Genomic DNA, 20104 nt, shown 5'->3' on the forward strand with positions numbered 1-20104 from the left:
CCTGTTTTCATAAAATTTAAAATGTACTTGCACATACATTCCAGAATATTATGATGTCATAAATATATAATCATTTTCATTGTTTGTATATGAGTAAGATTACTGGAATCATGTAATGTTTCAGCGTATGCTAAATTCTTCTTCATTAAGACATACCACTGATCCATAAAACGGAAAAGTTCCAGCTTTGTTTCATTGCTAAGTTATAGCAATACATAACATTATAACCACATGTACAATTTATTATAATCCAATACAGTGGCTCTGCCATGAATTCTACTTTTACACTATAAAGTGAAGGTCATCTGTGAAAACAAGTCTATGAGAGGTGTTCAGGCAGAGGCTCAGGCTTTAAACTGCATGCCCTTCCTCATGCGACCCTCTTCATCTTTAGCCAAGCTTGGGACTGGCACACAGATGTGCACTGGCTAGTGCAACAGCTGGGGTTTGGCAGTGGATGTCTAGTTTCATTACTTTACTGTTTTATCACAGTATTGTTAAAATGTGATTTAAATGGTCAAAAGGTGCAGACACAAACTCTCTTTTTGTAATATCCACAGGCTAACAAGCACTTTTCAACACATTTCTCAGATAAATAAAGAAATGCAGTACAGCTGCAACTCATTATATACAGGAATTGTTGAGGCAGCATGAGTCCATAGGAGAGATTCTACCAGCATCATCTAAGATGAGTTTGTTTGAGTTTGCAGCCAGAATGTTCAGCTCAGCATGTAGAGTTATGGTAAGGGAGGGAGGGAGGGAGGGGGAGAGAGAGTCACTGTGTCTGGGAGACCAACTCGATGCTGGACAGTATGCTATTTAACCCCTCAGAGGGGAAGTGTGCTAATCGACCATGCTTTTAATATTCAAATTTGAAGTGGTAACACTGCCCATTAGAAATACCATGAAACTGGTAATAATTACATCCTTATTAGCCATATAAAGCAATTTTTAATATTGACCTTCTCATTAGCTCCCATTTATTTTTGGATGCTTTCTACCTAAGTTGTGTTCACAGGTTACTGGTGACATTGCTCGAAAACCCATCTATGACAACGCAACGCACAATTATGGAAAAGCCACTTCACCACGCAAGCACAATTTTTAAAAGCTCCTTAAGGTCATTACATCTCTTCTGTTTGTATTTTGCTGCCAAACATCTCTATTATTCATGTTTTGCAGTTTGTATGTGAATATACCAGATTTAACAAATCATTGCAAGAAGCCCCTACTGTGTAAAAAAATCAAACATCTTCCCACCTCATTAATTCCTCACTGATGTGTGTTTAATCACTTTAGTATCACAAATGTCACCACAGAAATTACATTAATGACTACATTATTTTAGATGTTCCTTTGTATGAGTTCATGTGTCTGTGTGTCATTACTTGTTGTCATTGAGTTGGATTGAGCCATCTGGCTATTGACTGTGACTCAGGACAACCCCACCAAATGAGTTAGAATAAAACAACCACTCTTTTAACAAAGCCTATCAGACAAATAAATACCTTCAAGGGCTATATTTGCTCTACTGAAGTGACAGTGTCCCTGTAGATTTCAAACTTCTGCTCAATTTATTTTTTCCTAGCAATTCTTCCATGTCTTAGAGGTAGAGGTTTATACTAAATATTTTAGAATCAGAATTTGACGTCAAAGGTGCCACTGCTCTTTGCCAAATGCAAGCATGTGTGAGGACTAATCTGACACCCTGCTCACAGCCAGAGGACATGATTCATTTTCTCCTGTATTTTGGTCATCTCTATAAAGACATCAGACATTGGAGTCCCTTTAGAGCAGCAAGAAGCAGGACAATGACCTCCAGGCGATTTCCACATGGCTTTTAGAGTGCTTCCCTATTAAGTGTTGTTACTCCAAATGAAAAGAAATGCCCTGATGCTCCATCTCAGAGTTCACACACACGAACCTGGACCAGCCTTCCATTCACTACATCTTTCCCTGAATTCACCCAGAGGGCCGATAGGACTCAATTTGACTCCTGATTCCTTTTCCTTAGAAGTTGTTTGTCTGTAGAAAGAAGCTGCTGATGGTTATTTTCGAACACTCGACAGACTCTAACTCATTCAATAAGTTAGAATTCTCCCATTTTTATGTGCAAACTTGCAGACTCACCAGTGTGAAGAGGAGGTGGAAGAGATGGTGCAGGTAAAAGGAGAGAACCAGTGGTTACAGAAAGGCAGGAAGAAGGGGAACAGAGAGTGTGTGTAAAATAACTCAGTGGATTCTAGCTGAGAGAGAGAGGCCCTTTGACGGGGGACAAGGAGGCACAGTGTTTGGCAGGCTTCAGGAGGCTGCTGGTGTATGGGATTAATGCAGCAGACACAAACCCTGCAATCAATCATGTTTAGCAACCAACAACTGCACTGGCAGAACACCCGAGCCGACTCAAAAGCTGGAATGCTGAGGCAAAACATACTGCTTCAAAGTGCTGTGTCTATATCTTTTCCCCTTCTGGGCGATACAGTATATTTCTGTATGTACTGTCTTAGTGTTTGTCCCAGCGCCTTACGCTTATATTAAAATAGACATGCAAATTTAAAAGCATAAGGACAGTATTCAGGCTACATTTGCATGCAAAGTGGATGTACATATCTGAGTGTATGTATTTGTACAGTCTGTTTGTGTGCAGGCCCTAAAGCACAGTTAGCATGAGACTGGAGTTGTTTACAAGATAACTGTAGCTTCAAGAGTCATTTACCAACTCTCTCCCCAGTAACTAAATTCAGAGGAGAGGTGTCACTTGGACTATTGCTACTTTCTATTCACGTGACTCTCAGCATTAGTTCAATGTTGGGGGTAGGGGGTAAATGATGGAAGGCAAAAAGGTACATCAGATTGGGGAGGATGTAACTTTCTAAAGCACTAGTGTTCTGGTGCCAGAATTTAACTTTTATTTGACTGTCACTAAACACTATACAGAGGGATTTTCTAAATGAACACCACCAATAGGTGTTTAATTTTAGCTATTACAGCAACACCAAAAACAAATAAAGCAAGACTCTGATGTTACATTTACAACCTGAAACTGCACTGTAGTAAAGTCCAGGCTTTCCATCGGAAACCAGAAGACGGGGATCTTTTTTTACAACGTCACAATATCCTTGTGTTTGATAAATGATCAAATAAAGTATTTTAAGCCGTCATTCTAAGGAATCACAGATTTCTAATGAGGTGCAGGGAGAGTCAAGAGCTGAGTCATTAGAAGTTTAGAAGTTTGCTCCTCATTAAACAGTCAGTGACAATCAGATTTTTGGCTGTAAACTTGTCAAAGTTTGATGCAGCTGATGTACAGAATTGAAAATGGGGATAGGCATTTCTGTAAAAAACAGGCGATATGGAGGGAGAACTTACATTAACACTGAGAAATGCTTTTAATCCTTTCTAGGCTGAGTGGAGCTTTTTTTGCTCACCTGTCCCAGGTGTTTCATGAGTGTTGACGCTGCGTTCTCGCAAAACATTTACCTGACTTGGTCGACACTAATTGCTTCAAATGATTTAGCTTGAGTTTATGTTTTCAGGAGTCTCTAAAGGGTGCATGTGTTTAAAGGGGCCAGTCGGAGATGGTTATTTGTATTGAGAGTGCATTTAGCTGACAGCCTTCTCTGAAGGTTGAACACACATTTGTGTAACTGGCAAGGCAAACATGCGTGCAGCTGCCACACTCTTCTCTGTAGCCACATAAACGCTGGCCAAGCAGGAAGCCTCACCTTACAGGACAGAAAGAAAAGAGTAGGAGAGGGGGAACTTTTAGTCTCTCTGCTAATTTGTCACTAACTATAGATTTACAGGATTCTCTGTGAACACAAAACAAGCATAAATCTACTGATATGCATCTTCTCCTTACATGTTTATTTTCACCTTCTGGAACATTCACTCTGCCACTTGTTTTTCACAGCTACATCGACCCCTCTCCTTCCTCCTGTGCTCTTTAACCTCTCAAACAACCTCTCTCTGCTACATCTCAGTCTCTGCACTCCTTCTCTGTCTTCCCCTGTCTGTTCTCACTGCCATCTGTGTTTCATACCACCTGCTTTCTGTCGCATCGCCACCACCACTAATCTTACAGTCTAATAGCCAGTTTCTGTTGTTGCTGTGGGCAGGGAGGAGGGCAGGAAGCAGCTGCAGAGAAGGCGCAGGAGGTGTGCCGGGTACCTCCAGCCTTCGAGAGTGGAGTTGATTTTCAACAGCCTGTCTGGCAGCCGCATACTGTATCTGTGTAATGCAGTTAACTAAACTTAAGACTCCAAATGAATCGATTACCTGGATTAATTAAAAACACTCAGAGTGCACTAAAATGGTTGTGTGTGTGGAAGATGGGTTTGGAGGGTCTTTCAGTCCAATGTGATTGTGACGTAGGAGTCATGTTTTAACCTGTTATCTTTGAGCAACTCATTGCCTAGTGAGCAATTTAGTGTTGAAGGTTAATATTTTTTGTCTTCTTAATTACACAATTATAGACATCAAAGCATGAAAATAGTTACATTTGTGCAAAGGCTAATGGAGTAAGAAAAGAGGTGCAGATGGAAAGAAATGTTTTGATAAGCTGAGAAAGAGACTTTTACAGTAGCAAATGGGAGAAAGAACCTGGACTAAGATACCTGTACTGAGAGAGTATAGCAGAGGAAGTGAAGTATGTAATGACTCTCAGTTCTTGTCAACAGAGTTTCGGAAATTGGAAACAGTCAGAGTTGTGTGTTGATTTATTTCAGCCTTGCTTGAGCGCTGCATCAACATGGCTGTCATTCCGTCTCCCCCTGCATTCTCACAATGTATGTGTTTGATACCAAGCTAGTAAGTATTGTGAGGTTCCCAGTGTGCAAGAAACGTCACCTCCAGGTTGTTTCAAACACTGATTTACATCTTGCCCGAACCTCATTCAAAATCAACCAAGTGCAAACTGAAATGAAAGATACGTACCATCTCAGCCAATGTATTCATAATTTAGTTTATCATGTTTTTACAATTTGCATAAAGTAATTTAATCTTCATTCTACTCGTTAAAATTAGGCATAATTTAGTTAGTAATATATAGTACAATTGCAACCTTTAATCCATATTTAAGATCATAGACTATATACTAATTTATAGTCTATTTAATTTTCAAAAGCTGCTTGCAGCTCTATTGTCCAATTATAAGCTGATGAAACTACTTGATTGAACTGATGCCACCAGCTGTACAGATGACAAGCCCTAGAACACATAAATGCATACTTGGCCTGATGTTCCACACTGCTTATTACACCCAAACCAGTCATTTGAGTTTTTCACGCATGCTCGGAGGTAAACTGAATGAAAAACAGAACAGGATTATCTGAAGTTCAAAGCTGAAAAATAATTTCTTGAACCAGAACAAAAGTGTCAAAGAAACAGAGATTACTAAGATATTTTAGTCTGCTATAGTTTTTATAATTTAGTATAAAGGTACTATATATGATGGCATTTAGAAAGTATTTTAAATTATTAGTATGTGCTGAAAGGTGAAGTTACAGGGGGAGGGGACAGTTTCACAAAGATGATTTCTGCATGTCTGTTTTGTAGATAACGCATTAATCACCTGTTCAAACCAAATACACAGAAAAATACCATCCTGCAGCATATTGCACTAAAATTTAGCACCAAATATTTAATATTTCAAAATGTATACTTTAATATTTTATTCTAAAATCCACAAATTATCCAATCTGGGACCCAAGAACCATGAAGTGATCTGATCCAACACTTCTGTGATTTGTTGTACCCATAGGATACAGAATATACACAAACAATGAGCCATATTTTCCTTGAAAGCCAACAATACAAAAAAATTGATAAGGAGGATTTTAGGACTCTACACCACTTTCCCCCTCGACTACACCTTTCAATCAAAGCTGAGAACACTAGAACAGCTCTTGTCCAAAACCAGCAGGAGATCTGACATGAATCTAGACAAGGAGCTGTCATACAAACCCAAAGTGCAGCCACAACCCAAGCATGGGGGTTCTCTTTCTGAAAAATCCATCAAAACTCTCTGCTCCCCCTGCCTTGACCACTGCAGCACAAAATAAAGTCGGGCCGATGAGATATTCTTTTAAAGTAAAACTCATCAATGATTCCAATTCCTACTTGTCCTTCGAATATTTCCCCTCTGAACAAGGTTAGTAAGTGCTGCTGCAGTCTCACCAGCTCCAAGTTTTGCCACTTCCTGCTACAATCTCCTCCATGAGATGTCCTTCTCATTTATTTTGGCTCTGCCCCTTGTCTTGGTATGACCTCTCTACATTTGTTACAACAAAATAACATTTGTTTCTGAACTTTCTTTAAGTACACTGTGCACCTCACTGTGTGCACACTTCGTGCCCAGCCCCTTGCATAACTACCCAATGCTTGTTTCTACCATTTCCTCTTCAAGATCATCTTGAACATGAACATGAAGTAACAGCGGAATGCCTGCAGTAACATGCAGTTGTCACATCTAATGTCTAAAATGTCACAATATACAAGGTTGTGCATCTGTCTCCCTCTCCTTACTCACCATTAGGATGGGTTAGGCCTAGAGACAGGAAATTATAACAGCACACATCAGTGTGACGGCACAGAAGGACTGAAACATATTAAAAGCAAGTTCTTAATGTCAACTTCAGTGTCATCCGGAGATGCAAAATGTCTGTGTGGCAAAAAGCATTAAAATGTGCAAGGAGCAAGAACATTCTTTCTGCATTATTTTGTCCACTTACTGATATTCAAGGTTTTTCACTAGAGAGCAGAGAGAGTGTTAAAGACCTGCATCCCTTTTTTGTTTCTGGTTTCTGAAGGTATTGCCTTTCACATTTCTTTTACATTTTTTGTTTGTTGGTCCTACAGTCTGTCAATATGTAACTCCTGCATCTTCAGTGCACAAGGGACTACTACTGTTACTACTACATGTAGATTGGTAAATAATAATGTAAGGATAACGCTGGTCATTTATAGCAACCGCCATTATGACGCTAAAAACAATGAATTGCGTCTACTCAAATGTCCATCAGTCTGTAACAGCTGTGCCATAGACCTCCACGGTTTTCACTTAATTTATTGAACACATTTATTTAGGAAAGATTTTAAGAGGTTAATGGAAGTCTATAGCAGAGACACAAAAGCTAATCCACGTGTCTGACATTTCTGTAGTTGTGAGTTGAGGTAATTCATTAGTTTAACTCGCTATATGTAGATTTCTTTAAATACAAATAAATTAGAAATTGCTTAAGTTAACCTTTAATGGAACAATCATTCAGAATTAAGGTGTATTGGAAAATCCTCCATATTATGAGTCTAGTGCAGTGTCAGTCCCAATCACACCACAGATTTTTTAAATCAGAAACACTGATCTCATGTTCCTGTTTCAGTATTATGGTTTTCCAAGGATAGAAAAAAAAATTCTGCTTCACTCTACTACAGTAGATTTTTAAAAATACATGTAAAAAGATCGTCATCTGTGATCTTTTTAAAATTGGTAAAGTTAAAACTACCTAGGTAAATACTGTATGCTTGGGTTTGTTTGAGGGCCTGATCTGAGCATTGTAAGTGCTAAATGGACTATGTCCAGGAGGTACTGGGTTACAACAGCTTTTGTTAAAATATGCTTTAAAGCTTAAGAGTGGATAAGGTCTGCTGTGTTGGATTCTAATTCTCTTTGGTTGTGTCAGTTTGAGCTACATTTGGGCATTTTGGGTTATTCACAGTCACAAAAGGTCACTTGTCAGGAAAACACGGCTGTTCATAGCGTATACGACCAAGGTTCTTTTTTTATTTTTTTACTAGGGACTGGGGATTTATTCATTTATTGTGTGTATGACAAAAACAAGACAAACAAACTAAAAACATAGACATAGAGTAAAAGCATGCACAGACACATACAGTGTGATGAAAGCATAAAGACAGATGTACAGAAACCTTAATTTCTATTCTTTTTCCTAGTAATTTCCTTTACTCGAGAACAAAACTAATATTAACATTGCAGCACACCAGCCAGATGATCTGTCTAAACAAATGACAGCCTGCCAGGCATTCAAGAGGAGACAATGCTCCTTCTGTCGTTGCAGAGGAAAATTAGTTATCGGATATCCAATTAAGTCAGTGAAAGCTGTGAAGATGTTCCCTCTTGACAAAACATTTCCCATCAAACAGTTTCTGACAAATAATTTCTCACCCATCTAGCTACACTCTGTTAAAATCAGCGCCATACTGGACTGCTGCCCATAATCTACAACTCTATTTCCAACTGTCATAATGCTGATCTCAAAAAAAAGAGGCTGCTGCTCTCACTTGACTTCCTGTTTAGTGCAGCATCATGTTGTCCATCATGACCTGCTGTTATTTTGATGCGTATTACCAAGCTTGTAGTCTTCAAAATTTTGACAAAAGACTGGAACAGATTTGTGCCGTCACACTGCCACAACACATTCATTATGCAGCTATGGGGATTGCTGTTTAGCATATGAAGCAGTTTCTCTGTAAGGCCGGTCAATTAGTAAGCAGGCTCCTTTCAACAGTCACTACAGCTTTGATTGCAATCACTCTGCACTTGCTCTCCACTTTCTTCAATTTGACTGTAATCTCTGCCACTTCACTTTTTTAATGAGAGCCAAGATTGAGACTATTAGTTACCTGTTCTTTAAAGCTGACAACGTAAAAAAGTATACAGGTTAAGAACAATATCAAACTGGAAGTAATTTTAAATTTTCTGACCAATTTATATAAACATTGGACTTAATCTAAAGTGTAAAGTGTATGTACCTTATAAGCGTTTATCCTTCCTAAGAGAAAATCTAATCATCTGCTGAAGATTTTGTTGGAACTTTTTATCCTGCTGTTGTCCTCCCGAGTCATTATTTGATGTCAGAGGGAATCTAAATGGGTTTAGTTAGCCCCAGTGGCTTCAGTGTGATTCACTTGGCATTGGTTTTATTAAGACCTTTACCCTAAACAGTAATTGTCCAATCATAACCCAGCAAGTGGAACTACTCACAAAAAGTTAGGTATATTCAACTTCTGGGTAAAATTAATTGAAAATGTAAAATGTTCATGCTACAGTGATATTATATCATTTAATTAGAAGGGTGCAATGGTTATTCCTTTATCTGAAACAATGTATTGAAACAAAAGCTAACAACAGTGGTGGGTGTACTACAACAAAAAAATGCCAGTCTCTCCATAACCTGGCAATTGTTAGGTGTCGTCTTGGTCTCATGATGTCAAAATGTGAACAGCATGATGAGAGAGCACTGTTTACATACACATTTTTATTGAAACAGAGCATTTAGGGTCAATTCATGGATCAGACATGATTCATAAATCACTTGACCTTTGCAATTAATAAGCTTTCTAGAGAATAGCATGTTATGCAATAAGTACTGAAACAGTTGGACATGTGCATTCAAAAGTTTAGAGAAGTTCAAATTAAGTTAAGCTGTAAAAGCCTACAGTGCAATTTAGCTAAAATTTCACCCACGAGTCAAATATCCAGAAGTTTTTGTGAGTAGTGTATTTTGAGGCATTGTGTAACGGAAGAAACAACAGCAAATGTATAAGGAAGACAGTCATGAATACCACTGCCTCAGTTCACGTTAACCTTAGTGGCCTTGTCTTTGTTGAGAATAGGGAAACACCAGCAACTTCTACAAGTATGGAACAGATGTGTGGTCATAATGACATTGAACTTTAACCACTAAAATGTAATCAGTTTATCCTTGTGAAATCCTATGCAAAATGTGAAGAAATCTGCTCAAGGCATTCCTAAAATATCATATTTACAAGAATAGGACAGATGGATGCACAGCTCAAAAATAATGCCTCTGGCCATGGCTGTTGCAGGCGCAAAGACAAAAATCCGACACCTACAGAATAATTCATGGACCCTAACCTTAGCTTAATTATCTAGGTTGCTTTAGCTGATAAAATGCCAGTTGGCCAAAAACAAGATGCTCCCATCCAAATTGCTAAACCAGTAGTTCCTGACAAATTATGAAATGTTTTGCCTAAAACTTCAGAATTTGAAGAACTAAAGAAATTTGAAAAATGAATACATGAATACCCATTTGCAGAGCTGTGGAAACCTCTTGGGGATAAAGAAAAATAGGCTGTCTATTACTGGCTTGGGTGGATTAGGCTGTCACAACAGAAACACATTTATTCATATTGTGATAATAATACACTGTGTCTGTCTGCTAGAGCTGAGTGCTATATTAATGTGTATATAGATGAAAGTTCTGGAGTGACTAACAGCACTGTAAGAGTTTACACCATGGTTTGGTATAACGTGAACTGTTAAAAGTAACAAAAGAAAATCACAAATACCATATTTTGAAAATCTCTATGTTGTGCATAAACATGTGTCAGTGGTATAATTCGAACCTTCATAAACACTTAAACACTCACAGCAACAGGGAAAAAGAGCAAAGAATATTTTCTGCATGATTAACTGTAATGAGAGTCATAACACTGTTCCCATACATTTTTCTATAAGCAGAAAAACATGACTTAGTCATTAAGTGTTTTACTTGTATGTGTGCAGCTACAGTATGTGCAAAGTTCTTCACTTCACCTCCCCATTCCCTTAAGAAAAAAAAAAACCTCACTGTGGGGGCACTTTTTTTAAAACTGGCTTCCTGTCAGTGTATTTCTCCTTGGCAATGAAAGCCAGTGACAGCAGCTGACATGTGGCCATCAGGCAGAGAAACACATGAAGAATGCTGAAGTTGGTGGAGTGAAGGACTTTGTCAGTGTGTATGAGTGCATTGAGTGGAGGTAAACGTGCCTGTTTAGCCCGTTTCTGTCCATGTCCATGTGTATCATATGTGATGGAGTATGTTCATGAACTTGCCAATATCTATGGTTTTATTTTTTGTATTACAGCTTAGGTTATATTTTTTTTGTAGTGTTACACAAAACATACAAAACCAAAACTGCTATTAACCAAATCAGTTCCTGAGAACACAGCTACAAACTGTCATAGACATAACAGCTGACCAGATACTGTTAGCCATCATTTCAGAAGGCCTAAAGAAGGCGTGTTTGTGTAATAAGTGTACCTAAAATGGGTTCTGAATTACAAAGGATTTAGTAGATAATCTTGCACTGTTTCCAGATGTTGCCTCTTAATAGAATAGCTTGACTTTTGGGGAATTTTTTTTTTTTTTTTTTTTTTTTTTACATGATTACTTTTAGAAGTAAATATGCAGCTGGACATCCCCCATTCAGCATAAAGGCTCGAGAGCTCACTGCTTAACACACTTTGCTTAAGCAAAACTCTGTGAACAAATTTAAGGAAATAATTTTTTCATCATTTGCTTCACCATGTGTCAATATAATGGAGAGCAGCCACCTTAACTTTACTCCTGTACAAGTTGATTATCTTGTTGATAATTCTACAGCCTCAATACATACAATATTCGATACTGCTACCCTTCTGAAAAAGAAGGCATTAAACCAGAAGAGGTGATCTCCAAGGTATAGTTGACTAACTTGCAACTTGAAGCAGGCAACACAAAAGTTAGAAAGGAAGTGGTGTTCCACTAATTTAGAGGAATCCCATTTAGCCTGGAAAAAAAGTATAAGAATGTACAAAAAAGTCCTTTGTAGCACCAGACCAGCATATTATTCATAACTAATAGAGGACAATAAGAACAACCCCTGGTTTCTGTTTAGCATTGTAGCCAGGCTGACTAAGAGCCATAGTTCTGTTGAGAACAAGCAATGACTTCAAGACTTTCTTTTTGAATAAAATTGTAGCTATTAGACAAAGAATTTACCAGATTCCTTCCACAAATATTACAGATAGATCTTCATGTAACAGTGCTAGAATCATCAATAAGGCCCAAATCCCTCTTAGACTGCTTTTTACCAATAGATCTCGCTGAGCTAACTTCACTGTTACCTCATCTAAACTAACAACCTGTCTGCTAGACCCTATTCCAACTAGATTGCTCAAGAAAGCTTTACCCCTAATAGACACAATAATATTATGTAAACACTACTTAAAAACCCTGTCTTTAACCAGGTATTTTAGCCAGTTACAGAGCAATATCCAATCTCCCCTTTGTTTCTAAAATCCTTGAAAAAGTACTTTTGCCACCATCTGCCACAGAATGATTCATTTGAAGACTTTCAGTCAGGATGTAGAGTTCATCATAGTACAGGAACAGCACTGGTAAAAGTCACCAACAATCTTCACTTGGATTCAGATACTGGGCTAGTCTCTATACTTGTTCTGTTAGATCTTAGAGTTGCATTTGATACCAACATTTTATTACAGAGACTGGAACATGAAATGTGGATTAAAGGAACTGCAGTACGTTGGTCTAAATATGTCTCTCTCATAGATGCCAATGTGTTCATGTTCATGATGAATCCCCCATGCACACAAAAGGTTAGCTATGGAGTTCCACAAGGCTGTGTTAGTACTTTTTACTTTACAGTACTACTGCAAGGAACCTTGGAGTTATTAGTTATTTTGGAACAGGATTTCTCCTTTACCTCACATACAAAACAACTCTCTATCACAGCCTTCTTCCACCTATGGGAACATTGCCAAAATTAGGAGCATCCTGTCTCAAAGTCATGGCGAAAAGCTAGTCCATTTGTTGCTATTAGGTTGGACTACTGTAATTCCCTACTTTCAGGATGCCTCAGTTACTCCCTAAAAAGCTTGCAATTAATCAAAATTTGCTGTAGCAAGAGTTCTGACTGGAATTAGCAAGAGAGATGATGTTTTGCTTTCACTAGCTTCTCTCTATTCGCTTTCCATAAACGGTAGAATGGGAGGTAGAGCTTTTAGCTATCAAGCTCCTCTCCTGTGGAACCCAGCTCCCAGTTTAGATTCAGGAAGCAGACACCCTATCTACTTTTAAGTCTAAGCTTAAAACCTTCCTCTTTGATAGAGCTTATAGTTAGTCGTAGTCATGCTGCTTTAGGCTTAGACTGCTGCGGGACCAACCCCCCGATGCACTTTTCTCCTTTCCTCCTCTTGTCCCTCTCTCCTCTCCCCCTACATTTGTCACCACTATATGACATCAACTTTCACCCACAGTTGTCTTTTTCCCTCTCTGTCTCCCTCTCTCTGTCCCTTTCTGCAGATGTCCCCTGCAGCTGTGCATTTTCCAGTGCACAGCCACTGGTCCTACCAACCTGCCCGATTTTGTGTTGTTGCTTTTTGTTGCCCTTTTCTGTTCTTTACCCCCAGTTTCCACTCATCCCAATTGGTCAAGGCAGATGGCCGCCCACCCTGAGCCTGGTTCTGCTGGAGGTTTCTTCTGTTAAAAGAGAGTTTTTCCTCTCCACTGTTACCTAGGGCTTGCTCAATAGGATTTGTTGAGTTTTCTCTATACATTTTTATAGTCCTGACTATTTTGTGAAGTGCCTTGAGATGACTTTGATTTGAATTGGTAGTATATAAATAAAGTTGAATTGAATTGATTTTTTTTCCCAGCTGTGACTTCATGAAGTCACTGCCTCGGGCTAAGAAAGAGTGCAGCACAAAACCCTTCCTAATAAATTGTTGCTTTTATATTCCAATTTGAACAATAAAAATGCTTATAACCGTTATAACTGAGTTTTCTTGATGGTGGTATTGTAGTGTTACCTTTTGAATAGTGCTGTTACGGTAGCTATTTCCACCATTTGTGGTTCTAACCTAACTTGTTGCTGGCTTTAATGAATAGATGGGTATATGGATAGTATTGTTCCTGTTTCAAATATCTATCATTGAATTTGGTTGTATTTAGATTAGGATTTTTTAAGTTTGACCTAAACATTCATTCCTCTGCCTTCTTTACTATCCTACCCCTTTAATAGAGGATCCAGACTGTCTCTCTCTGTCTCTCTCTCTATATAAAATATAAAAACACCTCTCTCATAAGAATGCACTTACACCAAGCAATACTCAATTGTACATGAGTCTATATTTCTACTTAATCAATATTAATATTATTAAAATTAATCAGGGAGTGATTATATAAGATGTGTTAGCTGTTCTGCTACATGTGATCAATGTCAGTGTGAACTTGTTTTTTCTTTGTATGTTTGTTTTATGATTGTTATGTGATGTGTTTTAATAGGGAAAAGTGGTGCATTACCAATCTGAGTAAAAACTAATAATAAAATTATATCGTATAATATTAAACATGCAAGGTTATTTAAAGTAGCTATGGTTTAGCCACTAAATGTGGTGTAGATACAGTTTAGGAAATGTCAAGTTTTTTAAGGTAACTTGAAAGGATAATTTAAAGTAGCAATGTGGTTAACTGAATGGGAAAAACACAGATGAGTCAATGTACTTCCGATTTTTCAAAGGACTCATAACTCACTAGTTTTAGCCCTGGCAACCTTGATAAAGCTCTTGAAGTACAGTACCACCTTATGCAGAAAGAATTTTAGATCAAGTACATAAATGCAACCATGAACAAGGTATAATAAACAAGCTATAATTTAGATAGCTGATTAAAAAAGGTATTTTGTTTATACTGAGACATCTAAATTCAATCTCAGTGTTTACCATATCTGAACTTGAAAAAATTATTATTTACAGTGGATCAATATACGGTAAAATCTCATCTACTCTTATGGCAAGAGTATCTCTAAAAAGGTTTAATGAACTATATTCTGTAAGCATGGCTTTGAGGAAACTGAGCACGTACCGGAAAAAGACATAAGACCTATGTTGGCACAGATTTAAGCACTGCATTTACTGTAAAAGTCATTACAGCCATGAATTATATAATTTAGTCTATATATCTAGTTGTAACATACAGGAAAGGTTGGCTATTTCTCTTAACCACAATAGAGAATGTAATGGGTGTTATAATTTCACTTTTCTATAATTTCTCCTGTCAATCTTCTGGCATTTTGAAGAGCAGAATGACCAGCTTCAATATTAGTACCATGAAAAGTAAACACGTACCACAGTGGTTTATTAAGCAAGTGAAACCTGGGGAGCAAAATTCCGCTACTTAAAACTTCTCCAGACTTCAAAAACATATTAACATTACAATTAGTATGTTAAACACACACCTACATGACTGGCGGAACATAAAAAAATGAAAAGAATGCCTCATCACGTAGTGTATGATTGAGTTCATAGTCAAATGCTAAAACCACGGCAAAATTTGTACTGCCACGTCTAGATCTGAATTTTGTTCTATATATACATATATATCCTCTGAACTCACTCTGCTCCATGACAGGGGAGCCTACAGTGTTTACAGTTATAATTTTAGGACAATGGTTGTATTCTTCTTCTCCTACAAAGTACAATTGGGTGGTGCACTGATAGTCGCTCTGTGTTGTAATGTAAAAGTCATGACGAAGGAATATAATGTTAGAAACAAAGAATTTTTAGATGAGACCAAGACCAGGAGGCTAGAACATTAACATTTTTTTCAGCGCTTTAGAGGAAGCACAATGCAGAAAGATCCAGGGATTACTGTACATTGTGCTGTGAATATTAATAAAATAACATTTTATCAGCATTGCAATGCTTATAGTGGTAACACTGATGTGTTTCTCTTGCTTCACGTAGGTCTGTTTCCTGCTCTCTCCATCTCTTCAAACACCTTTTGATCTCCTGACCCACACTCTGTTATGTTACTTCTTTATTTTATTTCCCATGCTCTTCTCCTCTCCTCGCCACTAAGTCTGCTATTTTTCTTTTCTCCTTTAGGTGAGTGGGATCAATGCATCAATGAGCAGGAAACGTGAGCAGCGCGTCTTATTCATGGTGGTGATTATGGTCATTTGCTACCTCTTATGCTGGCTGCCATATGGGATTATGGCCCTATTGGCCGCCTTTGGACCCCCAGGCCTGGTTACGCCTGAAGCGAGCATTATTCCCTCAGTCCTGGCCAAGACTAGCACAGTCATCAACCCAGTCATCTATGTCTTCATGAATAAACAGGTAAAAGGGCTGTAGCTGGGGTCAGTGCCTTTTATCTTTCGCTGTCACAAAGCAGCAGGTAGAGGGCATCAAGCTTACTGAGGCCAATAATCTTGATTTGTTTTCAAGGTGGTTTGATATAATGGAAATTAGTCAGTGTTTTATATTCATAAAAAGGGTTATTCCAGTGCTTTGTTGACATTGAATAATCTAAACTTGTTTGTGGATAAAGAAGCTGTATATTAAATGTCTTTATCTATATACCTCCATCTGCACAGGGACAATACATACTTAACATTCTACCATCTAATGAATTAATTCAGTAAGGAGAGAGAAGTCATTGCCTTAATCATCGTCTAATCTTCCTCAGGTTTCCATTTCTCAGGCTATGTTGAACAAATCTAATATGTTTCGTAATTGGCTAACCTAAGCCTTTCATTTCCTTCTAACCAGTTCATGGTACTTATTGATTGCTTGTCAAACAAGACTGGGTAATTGCAATGTCATGGAGGCACTCTGTCTGAGGTGTTGATAATTAAACTCACAGTAGGTCTCAATTAACCTTGGCCCACTTTTTTATTTATCAAGGGTTTTTTGCTCAACATAATATTAAATTATTTATTACAAATGTTTCTTTATCAGAAATTAAAGCTTGTTTTTAATGTATTTATTTCGGGGCTGTGAACCTTGAAACTATTATTTTCAATATTTTACTATAATTTATTATACACTCCTTAACCATTTTTGTTATATCATATGTTAAAAGAACAACTGTAGTGGATAAATGTGCATACATATTTTTTTAATGTTTAGGGTTAAGTTTGCATCCCCCTACATGCAAATGCAGGAGAAGAAATACTGCAAACATCACTGTATCGTCACAAGTAGTAGGAAAAGAGTTTGACTATCAACTACTAAACTAGATTGCTAGATTGTGCAGGTATCATTCATGCATTTCTAACTAGATGGCCAGTGATCCAGGAAAAAAAAAGGCAAAAGACAGCAAGGGGCAGGAAATGAACTTTAACATTAGGCATGTTTCATCTTTTGCCTCTAGTTGCTAGAATGTGGAGAAGCACTCTTGATTATGGCTTTAGAGGGGACACACAAAGCCTTTGGACACAAATAATTAATCCCAATAGACTTCAAAAGTAGCATATTTTTATCATGTAACTCCCACTTGTTTGTATTATTTTGAATGATGCAAGCTTGTTTTTGTTGAATCATTTAGTTGTAGCCTTTTCATTTAGAAATTTCAATTCCAGCCAAGACAGAGCTTGGATTCCAAAACAATGTTTGAAATGGACCAGAGATCATCCTCCTTAAAAATTAGATAAGGCTATTTCTAGTAAAGGTCGTCTGTGAATTTAAATCAGATTTAATGAGGCACACTGGCTAACCACTAGGAATACTGCTGCAAAAGAATACACTCAAAGGGCAGGTATTATTTAAGGGATAATTCCTTCATTTTCTGGTGTTTTCATAGGCTGTGACTTGTGTTGAAATCACTTGCTTCACTATAGAGCTTTAAACAATTATTATATTTCCCACTGGATAATTTACACAGTTGAGTCTGTAAACTTTCTCTGGCATAATATATTTTAATTAATATGTCAGTAACTCCAAATAACTATTACAACATTTCCTCTTTTTCAGTACTTTATATTTATTGCTTACTGATGGTGGATTACCAACTGCCCCTGGGCCCTACACCATAACCTGTGGTGGACTTGAGTTGACATTATTCTGAGGAGCCTGAAGACTTCAGGTTTAGTTTGTGGAAATTAATTTCTAATAATTTGATCAACAGTAAATGTGTTTTAATTTGTTTACTGTACACACTTTAAAGACCACACCCAAACAACCTGTAAGGGAGTGGAGTCCAGAGTACAGATGCCCACCCTATGTTCACTGTGTTTATTTACAATTATGAACAGTAATTCTTTTATTTATGTTACCTGTTGACAACATGAACAAAGTTACTATGTAGCCAAGGTGTGTGATCACAGCTGCAAAAATGTCCACAGATCCTACTTGTAATTTCCTCATAGAAGTTGACAAACATTTTTCCCTTTCAACAGATTGTATTTACAGACCATTCTACATGATACATGTAGAATGCATGCTTCTATATGAAGCATACTTACAGTCTACAGTACTTGTCAGCTGCAGCTTACAGTAACAATTTCAGAAAAGAATAATCAGAAATTGGATTGAGCACCAATTGTTGGAGACTGTCCTGGCACTCTTAGTTGAGCAGCAGTGCTGCTAAAACACAGATAGTGTGCATGAAGCTCTACAAGGAAATATGGGACAGAAGTTTGAACAGAATGCAATGATATAACAAGGAGACTAGGAAAACAGCCATTTTAAAACTTTTTGTTTCTTTTCAAGAGTGTCCCTTTCACAGCATCTTACAGTTCCCAAATTAACTATAATCACCCTACCCTATGTGGGCCTATTCAACTTTTCATCTGACATGCAAATTTTTTAGTAACTTTTCAGTAAAGGTCATCAGATGAGATATATGAGCTTTTTAAATTAAATTTGAAGAATTCAGGACCCATTATAATGCTTAATCCTTTACATCTAAAGAAAAGTACTGCAGATATTTTTTTCCTTTGTTGACAGATACTGTACTACTTTGACAGACTGCTTTATCATTGAAGACATTTAATTCTTTTTTTTTATTCTTATTAGATTTTTTTTACTTCCTTCTCAAGTTTCTCTCTACAGAGAATGTCTCTTCTACAAAACAATACAGGACGTAGTGTTTGATATTTTCTCAAATACATTTTATCATAGAGAGACAAAATAAGATTTTCCTCCACTTCTCCTGTGGCAGGCTGATGAACCTTTTTCCCCATCAATGTAATCTTTAGAATCTTTTTCTGGCCTATTAAACAAAGTATAAAACTCTGTGTAAGGTTTTAAAAAGTTTCCCTTATAATTATGTATATGGAGTCTAAACAGTTTTGTATACCGTGGAGTGGAAATCCAGTGGAGTGGATTTCCAAAGCCCTAGATGCGTAACACTGCCCTGAAGTTTGAACGTTACTTAGAGTCATAGTCTAGAATTGTTTTATTGTAAAGCTGGAAATCTAGACAAAACAACATCCTGTCTCTGATGCTGCCATCTGATCAGGTGGTACAAGAGCCTGCATTTCATGCCTTGTGCATTTCATAGGTCACAAGCCTTTCCAAATCAAACTACTAACTTCAAACTCAACTGACCTTCGAGATATTTTAGTTCACACATTGACATGACAGCAAGAGAAGAAATGAAAGAGGGAGACAGGGGCACCAGATGTCCTGTATGTCATTTTCAGTCTTCAATTCCTCCCAGCCCGTTACTATGGAAACTGTGAGTTGAGGCGAGTTGAAGACTAAAAATGCTGTACAGATACAAGTAGCAGCTGGTGTGTTCTCCCATCAACAATCAGAGGACATCGCACCCAAGCGACCTAAAGTGGACACCAAGGACCTGCATTGAAAAACCCAATAATTGGGAGTAAGTTTACACATTTTTTTCTGTCATGCCAACATGTAGTGATTGTGACAGACATCTTATGTCTGTTGTAAAAACACCATAGCTTTCTCTTAAAAACTACTGCAAAAACTTTTAAAATACATTGACAGGACAGAGAACCATGCTGCTCTTCAAACTTCGTCCATTTACAGTTTCTGTACATCTTCCTACTTCTTAGTAAAACACACCTCAGGGCTAGTGAATAGACAGTCCAACTTTTTGGAGGATTTGTTGTTTTCTTGCCGAGAGATTTCAAAATCAATGCAGCTATGAACATGCAGCGACACCCATGATGGTTAACATACAGTAGCTTAACCAAGAGGTGACAGGGGACATCTGCTAGCTTGATTAAGTTTGAAGGGAGCACTTTGACAGATTAACACAATATATTTTGTCTGTTTAAACCAATCAAACTGAGTGTAAAAACTCCCTGTAGTCTCAGCTATGCTAACTGGCTGTTGCTTCATGATTAGTAGACAGATATTAGACTTAATGTTTTTTTTTATGTAACTCAGCAAAAAGGAAAGTAATCACATTTTCCAAAATACCAAATTATTCATTTAGCCTAATCATTATTACACACACTACTGCAAACATCAGCAGTAATTCTCAAGGAAACAAGAGCAGTTTTTCAAAAGACCAATTGACCTGTCAACAAATTGCAGATGCATCAT

General features: G+C 37.5%; 1 protein-coding gene across 3 annotated transcripts in view; it reads left to right on the forward strand.

Moving 5' to 3' along the window:
* The window catches only part of LOC137098846 (opsin-3-like), a 52186-nt gene that overhangs the window by 20176 nt on the left and 11906 nt on the right, over window positions 1–20104 (forward strand). The window contains exons 3-4 of one of the 3 annotated variants that reach the window (XM_067475511.1): window positions 15689–15922; window positions 17558–18782. The exons of 1 other annotated variant lie outside the window; for it this stretch is intronic. In XM_067475511.1, the coding sequence (XP_067331612.1) occupies window positions 15689–15922; window positions 17558–17581 (258 nt within the window). In that variant the 3' untranslated portion in view covers window positions 17582–18782. Of the gene's footprint in view, window positions 1–15688; window positions 15923–17557; window positions 18783–20104 lie in introns of those variants that run through there. One more of the 3 variants, XM_067475509.1, reaches the window with a different exon arrangement.

Source organism: Channa argus, chromosome 14 (assembly GCF_033026475.1).
Source record: "Channa argus isolate prfri chromosome 14, Channa argus male v1.0, whole genome shotgun sequence".
Classification (NCBI taxonomy): domain Eukaryota; kingdom Metazoa; phylum Chordata; class Actinopteri; order Anabantiformes; family Channidae; genus Channa; species Channa argus.